This window comes from Mixophyes fleayi, chromosome 8, assembly GCF_038048845.1.
Source record: "Mixophyes fleayi isolate aMixFle1 chromosome 8, aMixFle1.hap1, whole genome shotgun sequence".
Lineage (NCBI taxonomy): Eukaryota > Metazoa > Chordata > Amphibia > Anura > Limnodynastidae > Mixophyes > Mixophyes fleayi.
Window position 1 is genome coordinate 15,024,433 of NC_134409.1, and position 19,542 is coordinate 15,043,974.

Here is a 19,542-nt window from a genome sequence, read left to right on the forward strand (position 1 = left end):
TAGATCCTAACACAATGTCAGAGGTAAGAGTCAGGCAGATAGCATAGTCAGGTCCAGGGCACAGGGTCAGTGGCAGGCAGCAGACAAATAGCGTTGTCATGTACAAGCACAAGGTCAGCCATAATGGATCAAACCAAACATGAGACATGCATCCAGAAGAAAGTCTATAAACAGCTCTGAGAGCTTTGAGAGGCAGGGTTATAAAGCTAGAGCACAGGTGCATTTATTACTGATTATAGGATGATGGTAACGGAAACGCTGAAAAGGCAAAAGTTCAGCACACAGCAGCATCTCTGGTGCTAGTATGTTCCTGCACCACTGATTCAGAATCACAGAGGCCAGGACTCTAAGTACTAACATTCTGGTAGATTGTACAGCAATCCTGAATGTGCATGTGGCCGGACAATTCTACCTGAACTCTTGATGCTGAAACACTCTGTTGAACAAAAGAGAACATTCTATTGATGGAGGTTCAGAGGTGTCAAGCAAATGTAGCAAACTCACACGTTTCATCCCTCAAAGCAGACTTTCTCTTTCCATGAATGGTAGTGGATTGCTCAATAGATTACCCATTTGCATACATATATTTAAATTAAATAGAGATAAGATTCTGCTGTCCAACAATAGTTAAGGCAGAAGAGAAATGATGGATATGCAAACACATAGATGACATAATAAAATGGGACGTAGAATAACAAATACATTGCTTTGGCTTTGCTACAATTGTTTGACACCTCAGAGCCCCTGTTAATAGGAAGTTCCCTTGAATTCCAGAGAGTGTTTGCAATCCAGCTAGAATAGATGATTTTCCACACATACACATATGAAACATGATTATGTTATACTAATTATTTGTGGAGATACTTTATGTAGGTTCCTTAAGGGACATGTATAAATCATTAACAGATGTTATGTTGTTACTTTAGCAGTTCTAAATTAAAAGAGAGGTCTTCACAAACATGTATTATGAGAAGTATTGCTTTGATGCATTATGTATTCGTTAAGGAATATACATTCCTGGCCAAAGTAATTTTAACCAATATGTTTAGGATCTGTGTTGTTCCTATAACTATTTATATTTCCTTCACAATTAATGTCATAGTAAGGGTTTTCCAGTAGGGTGACACTTTAAGAACTACCTTCTTTGTTAGGCATTACTTAAGGCTAGAGAGAATAATGCTATTTTTAGTTTGTCCTTATAATATTTTAACCTTTTATTGAATGAGGCAATTCAGGCAGATATTTTAGTATTATATTTATACTGAAAACAGATACATTTAGAGCACATTTAATTACGACAAATTACATGATAGAGGGCCAGTCGCATAGTCCCACTGCCATTCAAATAGAATAGAGGGGATGGATTATTGAGACACAATCCAGCACACACGGCATATCGCTGGTCACCAGACTATGCCATTAGTCTTAAAGAAACATTCTCCAGCTCTAAATAAATTAAACGACATGGTTGGATTTTTTTGCATTACTTTCCAATCTTTAATCATAAAAAGAATACATCTCCTTGACTTACATCTCCTTGGAATGAAAAACTCTTAACACATACATATCACACTGCCGTACAATAAATATACTAATCCTTTTAATTTCTTACAAAGACCTCCTGTAATATTCTGTGTCTCTCCAGTTACTTATAGCCTACATTGACCCTGCTCTTGCAAATAATACTTTCTTGTTTTGCAGATGAAAGCCGCTTGCCCAGAATCTCAAGGATGAACCTCTGCACTTTAAATAAAGGAACTCAAAGCAGCTCAAAAGTATCTCTACTCCCTTTTTATGTTTATGTCACAATTAAATACGGATTTAAAATACAGATTTTTATTAACATATTCCTGACTCTCACAATAAAATGTTTTTTTTCCGACTAGCATCTATAACATGTTTCACATTTTAAAGATTATTACTGTCTCTAAGCTGTTAGAAACGCTTTTTTATAGAGAACTGTCTTGCTCACGTGTCACTTTTTACTTGTAGAACTGCATATTCTACCCCTCATTAACCATTGTCTGTTTCCCACCTCCTGTAATTACCCCCTATGGTTTTGAAAACCAGCGCCCACCAGTACTGTAGTTCAGCACCAACTGAAATGCCACATTCCTCCCTAGGGATTCTAAACAAGGACAGGTGAAGCATTGTAATAAATTTATTTTTTCAAGAAATTAATTATGTATTACAGTTAAAATTCCATATGAATTAGATTGAATCTTTGCATCTATGTTTAATGAAAAATAAATACATTTATATGTTTGACTATATTGCTTGTTTAATATTTTTTTTTACTTTTGTGCAAATTTTTACATCTCTTTTATACCCAGTTATAGTCAATGGGTATAAGTACCCTCTGACTATCAGTACCCTTCACTGATTAGATTAAAAATCATTTACTAGATGACTACATTTAGTTATGGGTGTCATCCAGCTATATCATGTTACTGAATATCAAATATCTTAGAGTTTTAACAGTATATAACATACAGTTTGTTGGTTTATTGCTATAGTCAATTATTAAATACATTTAATACTTATTTAATTGGATAAATGTGTTGGCCCTCTATCTTACTTTTTTTTGTCTGCTCAAGTAAATCACAAATAAAAATAAGAAGGTGCCAAGGAACAATCCAAATAGCTAAAATAAATAATATAAAGAAACAAAAAAAAAGTAGAAAGAACTTACTTATTTTTGTGGGATAAATTTTATACCAATCAACCTCCATGTTTTGGATATCCTGACCCAGTTATACTGCCAAAAACTCAACATAATTCACCCTTTTAGCCTTTGAATAATGAAGCTAAACACACGGTCTTGACTTTTCAAAACACTCTCTAGTAGAATTTTTCACATGCCTCTTCTCTTATTTCTCAATCATCGTCATGTGCTCTGTATCCTCTATTCCATCGCCAACTGCGCTCATCCTTAACCACACTTTTAAATTACTACCGACTGTTCCAAAGTGTTCAGACACCCCTTTATAAGGACAGAGGGAGCATCCAAATTTCTTCTCCCCACTTACCTAACAGAGCGTTGTTCTAAACATATTTAGTTTGCTATGTAGCTGTAGGTGCCTGAAAGTCATAGCCTAAAACTTGGGGCCCCAAATGATTGCATACTCTAATTCAGGGCCTTACATAGAGTTGTAGGCCATTTCTGTTTAAATTGCAGGTGTAAATTACGTCCAAACAAAAGACACATTGGGCTTGAATCATTAAGGAAAGGAAAGCAAAAAAATTAGTAGCTTTGAACCTTGGCAAAACCATGTTGCAATGCAAGGGGTGCAAATGAGTTTATTATTTGGCACATGAGGAAAATACTGGCTGTTTTTTCATGTAGGACGCAAATACTTGATAGCTTTATTTTTGCACTGACATTAAAAGTTGATCTAGGACATGCCCTAGCCCAATGATAAATCTGTCCTCACATTTTAAAATTACTTCCCCCTCCAATACAAAATGGTTTTGCCAAAGTTCAAAGTTACTCATTTTTTTTTTGCTTTACCTTCCTTAATGAATCAGGCCCATTCTATGTATTATGAGTTAGACGCATGTCAGTTGCTTCCCATCATTATCACTTCGTATCTTTCACCAGGGGAAGAGCGCCCACTACAAATAATTTTACTGATGTCATGTTTGATCATGTGTATAATGCTATAAAACTTAGAGGTGGCCTTTGCTGAAGTTTCATATTTTTTACAAAATACAATATACAGCTCAAAACGAAATGTGCCCTGTTTTATAAACGACAATCATTAATTCTTACATGCAAAAGGTGGTGGCTATGCAGTTTGTAGAATTGGGGTGTGATTGTGTGCTCAGTCTGATCACCTGGGAAGATCATCTCTACAGCCTATTTAATCTGAACGTGAAATATTGGGAGCTATGTTTGTTATCTTATCTGCTGTTTGAAGATACTGTACCATATTCTAGCTCAGATTTCAAGCTAAGTAGTCCCACAAATGGCATACGTTCATGGAAATTCACATATTTTTGTGGAATTATGTTTTATTACAAATGGTAGCATGATGTGTTGCTATACGTTTTGCAAATCGTTATCCAGAAAAGCTAAATACTTTGATCCAAAAAGGGCGTCATTTGGCGTTAAGAGTAAATCCAGCTGTAAGGTTCAATTGTGCTCCTTGGTAAATCCATGTCATGCTGGCTTGGAGGAAGGGGTGGCATTATATGTGTTGACAAATTTAGAATTTACCTCCTGGCACTAAATGGGGCCCACAGAGCACTGTCAATTATCAGGGGAAGCCTTAGGGGTGGTTTCAGTTGTCCAGAAACTCCCTAGACTTGAATGACAACAGTTATGTGGTTAAAAAAAAGGAAACAGCTTCTAGGAACCTTCTCCTCCTGTCTGCATTAAAAACCTGTAACACACTCTAAGACCCAATTTTGTGGGGATGTTTTAATGAACTTTGGCTTCAACAAAATGGCCACCATTATTTAACTTACTGTTGGCTCTCGTGTATGGTTCTTACTTATGTTTTGGCTTTAGCGTTTCTGTGACTTTATGAAAAAGATAAGCAGTAAATGTATGATAACTGTGCTCCTTGGCAATTCCCTGGCTGCTGAAAGTGAAGTGGAGCACTAGTTGAGTAACTGTAATGCTAATTGTAATTTTTAAAAAATAATAATTGGATGGGAGTGGAGATTAGTATTCATTTTGTAGAGTTGTGTTACTTTTCAAGTTATTACATTATATTGATTTGGTAAGATGGTCAAGATTGAGGTTGCTAATGTACAGTTGACTTTATAACTCATTCTTTTTCTTTTCTTTTTTAATTTAATATACACTTATATTTACATACATTGAACTTTTCTAACTTTATTATTATTACAGCAAGTGATTTCTACTTTCCCTCTTGATCAGGGGTGTAGTATGTTATTCTGACGCCTTTAATACAGACAAAACAATTCCGATCACAATAACATAGACACAGTTTAAATGCAGACTTACATTAAAATAGACAGAGGACATTTCCGAACACACTGGACTGCAGACTGGTATAAATTGCATACATACTGCATGGCTGCACTTAACTTTAATGTCACTAAATAGACCAACATTGAGAATTCAGAATTTAAAGCAACAATGGCAGGACCCAGCGCCAAACCCTAACCCTAATCCCAACCCAAACCTTAACCCTAACCCTAACCCAAACTCTAACCCTAATCAAAACCCTGATCCTAACCCTAACCCTAATCCTAATCCTAACCCTAACCATAATCCTAACCCTAGCCCTTAGATTAAATTGACCAGTTGCCGGGTCCTGACATTGCTGCTTTAAATTCCAAAATCTGAATGTCGCTCTGTTTAGTGACGTCAAAGTTAAGTGCCGCCATGCAGTATGTTCTGCAGTCCAGTGTGTTTGGAAATGTCTTCTGTTTTTTTTAATGTAAGTCTTCCTTTGAACCATGTCTATGTTATTGTAGTCAGAATTGTTTCGTCTATATCCTCGTTGTCGGTATTAAAGGCATCAGAGTAGCGAGTACAACCTCTGATTAGAGTTGAGGGTTAAACAACAACCAAAAGTATATTTATTTAGGCAAGTAACTTACCTCTTGCAATGTGTATGCATTGTGTGTCTTCTTTATGGTGAGTTGAAGAATATTTAAAATACCTCTAAGTATATTAACTGTAGTATCTGATAATCCATTCGGTATGTGCAAATCGCCAACTTTACCATGTCCGTACTCAAACTTTATCGGCTTCGCAAGCTGTTTCTCCAGTAACCTAGTTAATTTAGGAGAACTGGTAAACTTATCTATTGGCCAAATACCATTGTATTCTTGCAGGTCTATGTTGCGAATCTGGAAAAATAAAATAAAGACAAAAAATCGTCTTAGAAATATATATTTTTTTAAGTAGAGATTTAATTATTCTATAATTTTAAGAATTGTACAAGTCAAGCTTGTTCCTAATCAACACAAGTGAATGAATGCTTGGTAGAAATTGTTTCAAATCCGACCTTAGTTTAAAACGAATTCCCAATGTAGCGATTCTTTTGTAAAAATCTGGAAGCATTTTCCACCTAGTAAATATTGATAGACATCACCATATTTTAAGCCTTACCCCTGGGCACAAGTAAAACCTGCATTGGAACAGTAGATTATGTATGTTCTATAGAAGGGGAGCAGCCATGCGAGTTTTTACTATCAAAACTGGCTGCCAGGTAATGTGAAATTATTCACTCTTAATACTTTACACATTTCCATTCCGTGGTTTTTACACATGAGAAAACTTTCTGGATCTGTCTTTGTATTATTTAACTGATTTAAATTGAACTTGGTGTAGAGACTGACAGAGTGGCTCAGCAGTGGAAGAACGATTTGCAAGGAAAATCAATCTAGCCGTTGCGTGCAAAATAGATTGCCGGGTCTGATTCGGGAAGACCAGTAAAAAGGGAATTGCAATAGTCAATGCGGGAGATGAGGAGTGCATGAAATTCTGCAGTGTCTTGTGTGAGATATGTGTGTATTCTGGAAATGTTTTTTTGATGTATGTAACATGATAAAGAGTCAATGTGAGAAACAACGGATAGTTATGAGTCCTGGATCACACAGACACAGTTAGCTTGAAACAATGAAATTGTTGCATGTCTGTTTAATCTTGTATGACTGCGTCAACAGATGCATTTCATTCATTTTAACAATGGTACTATATCCAAAACTCTGTCTGGATATGAGATATTGTGGCCAAACAACACAGTCCAGTAACATTGTTTAATATGTCAAAATAATGCATCCATTACTTTGTACTATACACAATCTCTATGTCTATGAATTATTTTTTTAAACCAATTTTGCTAAAACTATTTATAGGCAAACACGTAGCACTCATCCAAATAAAGTGACCAATCTTTATCGCGTACAGACCTTTATGAAATAACTGTCAGAATTCATCAAGACAATGGTTCTTCTGCTCTATCGTGTGGCTTACCTCGGTTCTATCAAGTTGTGTGATTGTAATGATGACACTGCTAATAAAGCTTGGAATGCTGAATGTTGGCCTAAACACTAATATTATCAACACGGTGGATTCTGGTAGACTTTATATTACTGGTTCTTTCCAGTGCAAGATCCAGTCTACCAATCTTGAGTGCAAGATCGGTACACTCACTCTAAGCAAAGAGAGAATGGACTGGGTAAATTGGCAATGCTCCTTTTGCTTGCACTGAGCAGCAGACTTTTCTCAAACCACAAACATTGGGCTCAGTATGCAGCTAAAGTACAGGAAAGTAAGTACTGCAGGAAGTTAAACTAAAGCAAACCAACTACTGCAGGGCGCTAAAGTACAGTAAACTAAGTACTACAGGAAGCTAAACTAAAGGAAACTAAGTACTGCAGGACACTAAAGAACAGGAAACTAAGTACTGCGGGACACTAAAGTACAGGAAACTAAGTACTACAGGAAGCTAAACTAAAGGAAACTAGCTACTGAAGGATGCTAAAGTACAGGAAACTAAGTACTGTAGAATGCTAAAGAACAGGAAACTAAGTACTGCAGGGCGCTAAAGTACTGTAAACTAAGTACCGCAGGAAGCTAAACTAAAGGAAGCCAGCTACTGAAGGATGCTAAAGTACAGGAAACTAAGTAGTGCAGGAGGTTAAAGTACAGGAAACTAAGTAGTGCAGGAAGCTAATCTAAAGGAAACTAAGTACTGCAGGACACTTAAGAACAGGAAACTAAGTACCACAGGAAGCTAAACAAAAGGAAACTAAGTACTGTGGGATGCTAAAGTACAGTAAACTAAGTACCACAGGAACCCAAACAAAAGGAAACTACTGCAGGATGCCAAAGAACAGGGAACTAAGTACTGCGGGACACTAAAGTATAAGAAACTAAGTACCACAGGAAGCTAAACTAAAGGAAACTAAGTACTGCGGGAAGCTAACCGAAAGGAAACTAAGTACCATAGGAAGCTAACCGAAAGGAAACTAAGTACCATAGGAAGATAACCAAAAGGAAACTAAGTACCACAGGAAGCTAACCGAAAGGAAACTAAGTACCACAGGAAGCTAACCGAAAGGAAACTAAGTATTGGATGCCAAAGCACAGGGAACTAGGTGCTGCAGGACGTTAACCTAATGGAACCCATAATAACACTTAAAGGGCTTGTTCTTGGACAACTCCTTCTTATACGAACCTTACCTAACCTAACTCTTGCATATATAGCTACAGCACTGAATTGTATGTATATATATATATATATATATATATATATATATATATATGTGTAGGTCAAAGCAGAAATTTGGAAGTGGCAGTATGATAAGTACTGCGGGAATATAAGTGGATGAAATTTTTTAGTTTTACAATGAGGGCAGTAAGAGAAATGGTGGCATGTCATACAGTACCACCGTATATATATATATATATATATATATATATATATATATATATACACACACATATATATATATATATAGAGAGAGAGAGAGACATGTAGCAGACACACCTACAGACACACACACACACACACACACACACACACACACACACACACACAACACACACACACACACACACACAAATACTGTATGTGCGTAAGTTGGCAGTTCAGCATCCCAATTACAGTCTGAAAGTCATGACAGCGAGTGATTGAATAATAGATGATTAAATAATAGTCTGGTGTTCAGTTTCTCAGCAATTGCATTGATCCAATAAAGGTTTGTTGTTCAGTTCAAATTATTTTCCTATGTGTTGCCGTGCAGCCAGCAGAACAAATCCTTTAAGTCCATGACTGGTTGATAACTATCTGGCATATGTTAGAAATTGCATCAAGAGCACTTCCTAAAATAATAGATGTAATTACATCCTGCTCAGGCAAGCAAAGCAGAAAATGAAAGTTTTCTCTTCTCGCATAGTTTAATAATCAAATGAGAAACTTCTGTTTTTATTTTCTTACCTTAAGGAAATAGAGTCTGGGCGCAGCCCCACTGATTTCTACTCTGCATTGTATTTTGAGGCCAGACTTTGCGAAGCCATCTTCTGGGAGGCCGCTGAGCACTAGACCCTCGTAGTGATAGTAGAAAGTCTTGCTGCTAGAAAACTCCAAGTCTGAAAAAAAACCAGTTCATTTTAATGCAATAGTTTCATGGCCTTTCTTTGATTGCCAACCCACTTACTTGTCTACTCTCCCAGAATTTGAGGGAGTTTTTGCAATTTTTCTGCAAAACCCACTTTGTTGCATTTAACCCTCTTGAGGAGATATAACGAGGAACCAATTTTATGTTATACTGTTTTACTCATTGAACATGTTCTACATCGTTGTCTCTTGAACAAAGTGTGTAAAAAAAAAAAGAGATCACTGAGGCATGAGGCACAAAGTTGCCTCAGTTATGTTACTAGTTCCTAGGTCAGGGTTAGGCAACCTGCGGCTCTCCAGGTGTTGTGAAACTACAAGTCCCAGCATGCTTTGCCAGTAGATAACCAGCAGATAGGTGGCAAGGCATGCTGGGATTTGTACTTTCACAACACCTGGAAAACCGCAGGTTGCCTACCCCTGTCCTAGGTAATTGATTGGGTAAATATTGGTTGAACACGCAAAATTACTGTCTCGGCTATAGTGATTTTTACTCTTCATCATCATCATCTATTTATATAGCACCATAAACTCCGCAGCGCTGTACAGAGAACTTATTCACATCAGTCCCTGCCCCATTGGAGCTTACAGTCTAAATTCCCTAACATACATACACAAAGAGAGAGACACTAGGGACATTTTGTTAGCAGCCAATTAACCTACCAGTATGTTTTTGGAGTGTGGGAGGAAACCGTAGCACCCGGAGGAAACCCACGCTAAAACGGGTCGGGAATTGAACTCATGACCACAGTGCTGGAAGGCAGAAGTGCTAACCACTGAGCCACCGCACTCTTGAAAGATGCTTTTATAATGCAACACAAAATGTCTCAGTGATCTTATAAGTTCCTAGTAAATTGATGTGCTGAATATAGGGTAAGTACACCCTGCCTCCACTGTATCTAGACAACATGTGCACTTTAAATATATTTTATAATGAAGCTTTACTATTGTCTAACACAAACTTTTCCGATCTTTCAAATATACATACAGTATGCTTATAGGAAAAATGGCTACAAAGTTCATTTAAAAGCAAAGCATTTTCAGTCATATTTTGTCCAGAAAATGTATATTTTAGTAAAATAACTGTGGAAATAATCATGTAATATTAATAGGTCACTGTATTTAAAGGGCAATTAAACCCAATAATTAAAGTGTTCATAGATAAAGTATAAGGTAATATACATAGCTGGACATTCCACTGCAATTCTGGTAAACTAGTACATTGCTTAATCACTCCATTAGTGTCTGCATAATCCACCTATCTTTAGGATAATGTAAAACAAGATGTAACAAAGTTCAAAAACTTAGACTGCAGTCTTTTGAGTCACTGTGACATCACTGCCACCCCCTTAATCCACCAATCCACATAGTATATTTATGCTAAGCAAGTCTGCAGGGCATCCACCATAAACACTGAGAGCTCAGTTAGAGAACCATCTCCCACTCAACGTAAAGAAATGATGGACATATTCAGTTAGGTATAAACAATTCAGTTATTCCAGGTATTTTATTCAGCTCAATGATATACAACATTTGATTTATATGACTGTCAAATTGTGACTTTACTTGCCGTTTAAGCAGTTTTACAATTTTGGATGGCAGCTATCATCTCAATAATCCCACACCAAGGAGAAATTCATATAAATCTAAAGGTTTATCTGCAGTTTTTTAAAATTACATATAGGATTTTAATGGTTGACAAACCAATACAAAAGACAATCGCTCACATTTCCTTGACCAAACAATCGTGGTTCTCTAATACAAGTCCTGAGAAGGCTGAAAGCCAAAATATTGTCTCTCTGTGTGGTGTAAAATTGTGCTCTAAAGGGAAATTAGTTTTATTATGTTTTGTAAAAGAAATCTAAATACACTGGAAAAATGGATTTCATTTGTATAAGTACACATAAAGCTTTGATTGTACATATTGTGTTTTGATGTTCTTCTTTGGATTTGTTTGATTATACCTTTATTAACCAGATGGTGTCACTGTTGTTTGTGTAAATGAAGAGGTTTAGTCCACGGAAAAAATGTTCTTCATAAATGGCAACATCAGAGGAGCTTCATTGCCAACTAATACAATAAACCACAATTACTGATATACATTGTAGAAAACGTTATGAAGTAGTCTGCTCCCTTTCCTTTGCATAGAATGTCGCTGCCATTAAGGGGATATAAAAATGTATCTTAAAATTGAGTATTTTTGTAACAAATGTGACAAGTGTATAGCATACAGGTATCTTTTTATACTGCTATTAAGTTAAAAAGGGTTATTTGCATCTAAGTGTCATAGTGGAACTTAGAACATTTATTCATCAATAAATGTTTATTCATCAACTTACACCTTGTTTTTCTCAAGCTTCTGCTTTAGTGCACACCCTACATGCAATATAATTGTCCAGTTACTCAGACCTCAATTAATGCATGGGGGTCCATGTCCCACATTGATCCCCCCACCTCCTCGTTGACTACACATGCAGGCTCTCATTACTACTGCACGTTAAACACAATCTCATTTGATATGCCATTGATTATCCATCCTTAAGTTCATCAGACACATTTGTGGCTATGTCTGGATGTTTTAAATAGTAAATACATTATTTTATTAACTGCAACTTTATGCAAGTTTATCCAGCGTGGCAATGATGTGAGAATGTCACTACATTGGTGATGCATTGAGCAATCATTACAATAAACTATATTTGCACTGTGCAAAAGCTTTGTATCCTTAAGCAAAGTCTGGAATGCTTCAATGTTTTCCATAACACCACTCCTTGTAGTTCAATTAACTATCTTCTACCTACAGACACAATCTTACTTTTGTGGTTTTTCTGCCACACAATTGTCACCAAATTGTTATACTCACGGAACGCCCATCTAATCATCATCCAGGGCAAAAAAATACCACTGCCAAAAAGATGCTATAGTGTTGCACACAGCCCAGCACAATGGCACAGGGGACGTTTTTGATGTAGAGGAAGACAATATTTTGCACGTAATTGCCACCAGAATATATATACACAGGGAAAGATTAATAGACCTTATAGACAGGGTTTTGATTCCTTTTAATGGAAATAGTTCATTGCATACGAAATGTAACTTTTTCTGCAGAAGTGATCTCTACACAACATAATGAAACTGAATAATATAAGGACATATTGGGGTTTTTAATTAATATTCAGGAATGAGCACAAGTCTGCTGTAACCCACATGAACCAATCAAATATATTGTTGTCTGTATAGCATATGATTGGTTGCTATAAGTTACAGTACATTTGTGCACATTCCTGGGGGTAAATGTATCAAGCTGAGAGTTTTCCGGCGGGTTTGAAAAGAGGAGATGTTGCCTATAGCAACCAATCAGATTCTAGCTATCATTTTGTAGAATGTACTAAATAAATGATAGCTAGAATCTGATTGGTTTTTCAAACCCGCCGGAAAACTCTCAGCTTGATACATTTACCCCCAGATGTTATCCAATACGTCCTTATGGGTTCCCATGTTATAAGATTTAATTTCGGTTTCTGCTGATAGTTGTTTTTAGGTTAAACTATGAACAATAACAACATTCAGTATAATGTTAAAAATTAACACTTGCTGCAAAATTATACTTCAACACACATTAATGAAGCAAATTAATAATCTATGCAAAGAGGAAAAAAAAAACAAGTGCAACAAGGACAATCGAACATAAGAAATGATTTGCTTACCGTACTGGAGATGCTGCTTCCCTATAAATAATAAACATATTGCATGTTAGTACAAACTACAAAATATTGCTTTTCTACTTTATTTTCAGGCAGTGTGGGTATATTATGTAGTTATGTTGCAAGTATTTTATTTTACAGTTACAGCAATTAGATTGGCTCATTCCGTTTAAAATAAAATCATTGTAAACCTACCAGCAGCAGCAGCCAAAGTAACACTCAGGGCAAATATGATGCCCCACATAGTGTGATGAGTGACTGAGGTCACTCCGATGTCTCCTCTTTTATATGACGGGTCAACTGGGTCATGTGACTTCCTGGAATGGTAAATTGATGAGCAAGCAAGATTCTGGGCAAACTAAACTTTGAGCAAATAGCTCAGGGAACTCAACCTTTATCTTTCATGTCATTTTCATTTAGAAAAGTAACTTTTGCAACGAGCGAAAGTGTATTTATTTGTATCAAGGTCTAGTTGTCATTTGAAAAACACATAAAGTTACGATGGAACCAATGCCCTGTACCAGTTACATCTGTGCCATGTTAGATTGGTCACATACCCCTGTTGGGTAAAGTTATTTTATATTTTGGCAAAACCCTTAAGAGGGAGGATTCATTTAAAATGAGATCCCCCCTACAGATCCTGCTTCTGACCGATGTTAGGATGGCTATGCTATACCTGTCACTATCTATTAGTAGATCAGGTAGGGGTAATTGTTTATTTTTTAGGGGAACCTGGGATCCCAGAGTCTTTATGACTTTGCATTTAATATATTGCTGGCTTTGCTGTTTTTTTAAAAGCTATCTTGCATCCATAAAAGAGGGACAAGATACCCAAAAGAGACAAAGGGTCTATCAAAGTTCCCAAAGTCTGCTTGATTTAGCACCATCATCATCATCATCTATTTATATAGCGCCACTAATTCCGCAGCGCTGTACAGAGAACTTACTCACATCAGTCCCTGCCCCATTGGAGCTTAAAGTCTAAGTTCCCTAACATACATACACACAGCCTAGGGTCAATTTGATAGCAGCCAATTAACCTACTAGTATGTTTTTGGAGTTTGGGAGGAAAACGGAGCCCCCGGAGGAAACCCACGCAAACATGGGGAGAACATACAAACTCCACACAGATAAAGCCAAGGTTGGGAATTGAACTCATGACCCCAGTGCTGTAAGGCAGAAGTGCTAACCACTTAGCCACTGTAAGTGTATATATTCCTTAATGTTATTTATATAATATCTCCTTGCACTTGATTGTTGATGTTTCCTCCTAACACCTGTCCATCAACTGTGATACTACAACATATTCAACCATGCAACATTGATCCTTATTTCTGTCTGAGACAGAGCAGATGGAATTGAAGTTCTGTTTAATTTAAGGGACCCTATACAGGATTCTTTTAGAACTATAAGGTTTTTTTTTTTTATTAAGGGTATCGCAGACTTGATAACACTTTGATGTATTCTCGTTTGAGTCCGTACTCAGTGACACCTCCTTTGATGGAAGTCATAGTTTATGGGCAGCACAGTGGCTCAGTGGTTAGCACTTCTGCCTCACAGCACTGGGCTCACGTATTCGATTCCCAACCATGGCCTTATAGGTGGAGTTTGTATGTTCTCCCTGTGTTTGCGTGGGTTTCTACCAGGTTCTCCAGTTTCCTCCTACACGCCAAAAGCATACTAGTAGGTACATTGGCTGTTATCAAAATTAGACTGTAAGCTCCAATGGGGCAGGGACTGATATAAGCGAGTTCTCTGTAAAGTGCTGCACACTTAGTGGTGCTGTATAAATAGATGATGATGATGATATTTTCCAAACATTTCTTGTAGCCAGCAAAAAGTCGTTCTTTTCTTATTTTCGGAATGTCCCCCCCCCCCCTCCTTTCTTGCAGAACTCTTCACTGCATGTTTCAAAATTCCCCACAGAATTTAAATAATATCTGGGGACCTTGAAGGCTATTCCAGCATCTTAATCTTTCGCTCTTGATGCAATTTGACGAGGGGTGCACAAACCTACAACTCTATATCTAAATAAACCTTGGTGCAATCAGTTAATTTCAGAAGTCACAATTAATTGTTTTGAGTCCACCTGTCCACAATGAAAGTGTCTGAGTTGATTTTAAAAATAAATAAATCTATAAAAAAAAAAATATATACCTGGCTAGGAGAGGATTCGGGGTTGGTTAGTGCACTTCCTAACAATAGCTTCATCATGAAGATAAAAGCACTTTCAAAGTAAATCTAAGAAAACGTTGTTAAAAAAACAACTTCTTGCAAACGGTTTTATGAATGAGCTAAGTTAATAAACCCCTGTGCCAGTGGGATACCAGGTACTACTAATAGAGATGAAGCCTGCATAAGATCCCTTCTTGTTATGAAGAATGTCGTTGGCACTAACCCTGTGTTCTTAAATACTGCCATGTGGCTACTGTATTAATATTATAAAAATTAGGTTTATATGTTATATTTTCTCTAATGAGCCTAATCCTCCCTGGGTACGCCATCCTAACATAGACTGTATTGAGTACACTCGTTTCCTTAGATGCACTTGGTACTGCACTTGGGCAATGCTTTAAGTGCGAGTCAGCCTGGGACACGGGAATTTGAAAAATAATAAACATGGTTTTATTCTGGGAGAGTACCATAGTAATGCACCAGTGAATATGGGATATGTCCCTTTGTTCCAGGTGATCTAAAGACATTATGGGGACCCCTTATTTCTAGACCGTACAGATGCGTAACCAGATAGAATGAACCAATAAAAAAATAAAAACAACCATCTAGGGTAAGGAAAGAGACGTGCTCCCCTCTGTACCCACCCTATGCCCTGGGAATCAGAGCTGGTATAAAAGGGCTAGCTGGGAACCGACAGAGATACTTGGTTCACAAAACTGGCTGGGTACTATGGTCCTCCACATGGGATATAGCCGCAACTAACCAATAAGAGTGGCTTTCTCGCTCTCTGACCAATCAGAGTGAAGCCGATGTATTGGTTAGTTGCTGATAGACCTCCTGGCCTGTCAGTCGTGCCAGTGCTCCGCTAGCAGCAGTTGAGTGTTTATGAAGGTCAGGGCTTGCTGGGACCAGTAGTGCCACACACAAAAATGCTTTTTTATTTCCAGAGGGGAGTCTGAACATTTTTTGTGGGTCGGAGTCTCCTAGAGAGTTCAGCACTGTGCTGAACAAGGGCGGCTGCATCACATTATGATAGGGGCCTGGCACAGCCTGGCACTGGTTGTGGCTTTTGCAGAGGGGGCCGCCTCTTCATATGGATGTGAGTGTATGCATTTTTTTGTGACTATCACCAGTACGGTCCATTTACACTCAATCAGAGCGATTTAGTAACAGAGTGCAAAACTGCTCATGTGCAGTAGCCTGTAGCAACCACTCAGACAACTGCTCTCAATGTCTGTCTTGCACTAGATCAATCATAGTTGTTTGTCAATTGTTTGTGAAATAGGTAAATAAATTAGTGATAAGGATGACACATTGTCCAGTTCAAAACACAATATAAGCAATTATTCCTCCAGCTCCCGCAGCTCATCCTTCCTGCTCTTTGGCCATTTCTTTTCTTCACATTTTGTATCCACATCCACCTGCACCTAAATATTTGAACACATCCCTCATGATCCTTTTCTCCCCCTCACTTGTACCACTCCTATAATTACCGGTACAGCTGTGAGGGGCCCAGACAGACTCAGGGGTCTGGACAGATCACTCTGTCTGTCTGGGCCCCTCAATCTGACCGACCGTGCCCCCATCTCTTCTCCTATCTCTCCCTCCCCCTATTAAATTAATACCCAATTAACTCACCTTCTCCCCCGCGATTCTTCGGCTTCCAGGCTTTGATAGGCTGGGAGCGCACGGCGGGGTGACGTCATCACTGCACACCGCGCTCCCAGTCTATCAGTGAACGGGAACTGCCGCATCGCGGAGGAGAAGGTGAGTTAATTGTGTATTCATTTGTTAGGGGAGATAGGAGAGGGGGATATTTCCTAGGCTGGGATTGAGGAGAGGGGGACATTTACTGGTATGTGATGGGATGGTGAGAGGAGAGGAGAAAATTTACTTTGATTTGGAGGGGGGGAGGGGAACATTTACTGTGATGGGATTTGGGGGAGGGTATGAGAGAGGCATGTACTGTAATGAGCGAGGGGGGTGTATGTATGGCAAAGAGGGAGGGGGCATGTATGGGGAAGGGAAGAGGGGGCTCTGCCAGATTAATTAGTACTGGGCCCCACAGTTTCTGATGGCAGCCCTGCAAGTAATCCTATTTTAAGTTCCTAATATCCACCCAGTATACCAGTCCCCTTGTTGTCTCTTAGTCACCTTCAACTTGCTTCTCTGCCCACCACCACCTCCGACTTATTCTTCCCTCACTGCTCTCGACCTTGACACAATATTGACACAGTCCATAAAAAACATCTCCTCTCACTAGATCCATACCAGCTGCACTCCACGAGACTGCCCTCAGTGAAGTGACCAATGATCTGCTCACAGTTAAGTCAAAGGGGTAAATGTATCAAGCTGTTTCCAGTGGGTTTAAAAATTGAAGATGTTGCCTATAGCAACCAATCAGATTCTAGTTATCATTTTGTAGAATGTACTAAACAAATGACAGCTAGACCCTGATTTGTTGCTATAGGCAACATCTCCACTTTTTAAACCCGCCGGAAAATCGCAGCTTGATACATTTACCCCAAAGAGTCCCAGTCAACACTACACATAATTATGCTTTTTTCTGTGCTTGCTTCTTTTACTGCGTATATTTGGTACACAAATAAATTGAGCCCTATTGTATGTGTACTAAAACACGTAGCAATAGCAAATTGGTCCAGCAATCCTCAAACCACAGGAGGTTATTTACAACCACGTTACAACTCACAACATGCAGTGCTAAATAAAAGCATGAACGTGGGAACTAACCCTTAGGAAATGTTTTTCTTTCAATGTATTATTAATGAATACTGCTTGTAAAACACATAGAAACCTATAACCTTTTTTTCATTCTAATTAACTCATGAGTTTTATATACACTAAAGTGGACATTATAGCACAGCAGATACTCTTATTCCATGGAATCAATTACTACCTTTAGGCGAAAAACAGATCGTTATGCTAATTATTGGCAGGCCGGTGTTCTTGCACCTCAGTATGAGAGATCTGCAGGGAGCTTTCTGCAATATTTACACAAGTGTTATTAAAAGTATTTAAGACCCATTTGCAAAAGTGCAAAAATGCACAAGCGCAGCACAAATGCGTCCGTTTTTATAAGTAGTGGCCCAAATGTTTGACCCTTGTGACAGGAGGAGTTGAACGTACTTCTGTGCGTGCAAAAAGAAGATTTTATTTTACAGGATGACATTATTTAGATAATGAATGGAAAAGACATGCTTAGGAGGGCAGTTCCTCCTTTTCTCATAGTTAAAGGACTCATTCTATACTTACAATTAGATGCATTTTATGTAAAACGCCTTCTTAGGTGCATGTTGAACAATGTAATAAATACATATTTGCCAACTCTCCCTGAATGTCAGGGAGACTCCCTGAAATAGGGGTGATCTCCGTCACTCCCTGAAGAGTCTGGCATTCTCCCTGATGCTGAGCCAGTACAAGACGTGGTTGGCTTCGCCATCCCTGGCATGCTGACACAGTTCAGAAATTATGTCCTATGTCCATGTATTGATGCCTATGGAGGGGGCCATTTTCATGGAGACCAAGATTTAACCAAAGACTGAGAGGTAAGACAACATGACTGCAGTAATGGAGACAGAAATGTAAAAGACACTTCAGTCTCTAGAGATTCATTAGATGTTTTTCTTTAACGCATAGTTGCCTACTCCCCCGGAATGTCCGGGAGTCTCCTGCATTTCTGGGAGACCTCCCGGGCTCCTGGGAGAGCAGGGCAACCTCCCGGTTCTCGTCCCCGCAATACATAAATGGTGGGGGATGGGGCTTAATTACTCAAATATCGTCGTCATTTTAGCCCCGCCCCCTGCTGTAAATGGCCAAAATTGTGACAATCGTTTAGGGGGCACTACCAAAATGATGCAATGTGTCAAGCCCTGCCCCCGCACGCCCACCTCCCCCAGGACCTCCCTGAAGCCAACGAGGAAAAGTTGGCAGGTATGAATAAAAACACATAAAATCATAGTTGTCTACTCTCCCGGAATGTCTGGGAGATTCACAAATTTTTGGGAGCTCTAACGGACTCCTGGGAGAGCAGAGCAAACTCTCGCATTCTGCCCACTTTGTTAGTAAAGCGGTTGGGGTCGGGACTAATTGAGGCATCTTGGCCCCTGTTGCCTGCTATTATAGGCCGACATTGGTAAAGTTTAGCAGAGGGGCCTAAAGACGCAATTCATGGACCCACGACCCCAGGACGCAGCAGCGAGACCTCCCCTCACGGCGATCTCACTGCCAAAGTTGGCAGGTATGCATAAAACACGTCATCCTCTTACTGATTAAGACATAAATGAGGCTTCTTCTGCTAATTGCATTCATACATTTCATTTTTCTTCTCAACTGTAATAATACATATTATTATGTTTATTGTTCTCATGTATGTCAAATATGTTGGAATCTGTGACACCATAGAAATAGACAATGATGACGATGCTGATACCCTTTTATGGAGCAGTTCTAAAAAGTAAGGTAAAAGGCAATTTGAACCTTCTCATAATTTGCATGCTCGAGGCAGCTTTGTACCGTTCAACATAATTCCAAAGAACCAA

General features: G+C 38.5%; 1 protein-coding gene and 1 long non-coding RNA gene across 2 annotated transcripts in view; both read right to left on the reverse strand.

The window, feature by feature from the left end:
• LOC142098771 (vitellogenin-1-like) overlaps window positions 1-16,737 on the reverse strand; it is a 97,018-nt gene extending 80,281 nt beyond the window's left edge. Inside the window, exons 1-4 of the mRNA XM_075181539.1 lie at window positions 16,622-16,737; window positions 13,004-13,125; window positions 8,928-9,079; window positions 5,578-5,829 (exon numbers count right to left, since the gene is read on the reverse strand). Coding sequence (XP_075037640.1) covers window positions 5,578-5,829; window positions 8,928-9,079; window positions 13,004-13,125; window positions 16,622-16,737 — 642 coding nt within the window. The remainder of the gene's footprint in view (window positions 1-5,577; window positions 5,830-8,927; window positions 9,080-13,003; window positions 13,126-16,621) is intronic.
• The window catches only part of LOC142100007 (uncharacterized), a 656,382-nt gene that overhangs the window by 140,181 nt on the left and 496,659 nt on the right, over window positions 1-19,542 (reverse strand). The gene's annotated exons all lie outside the window — the stretch shown is intronic.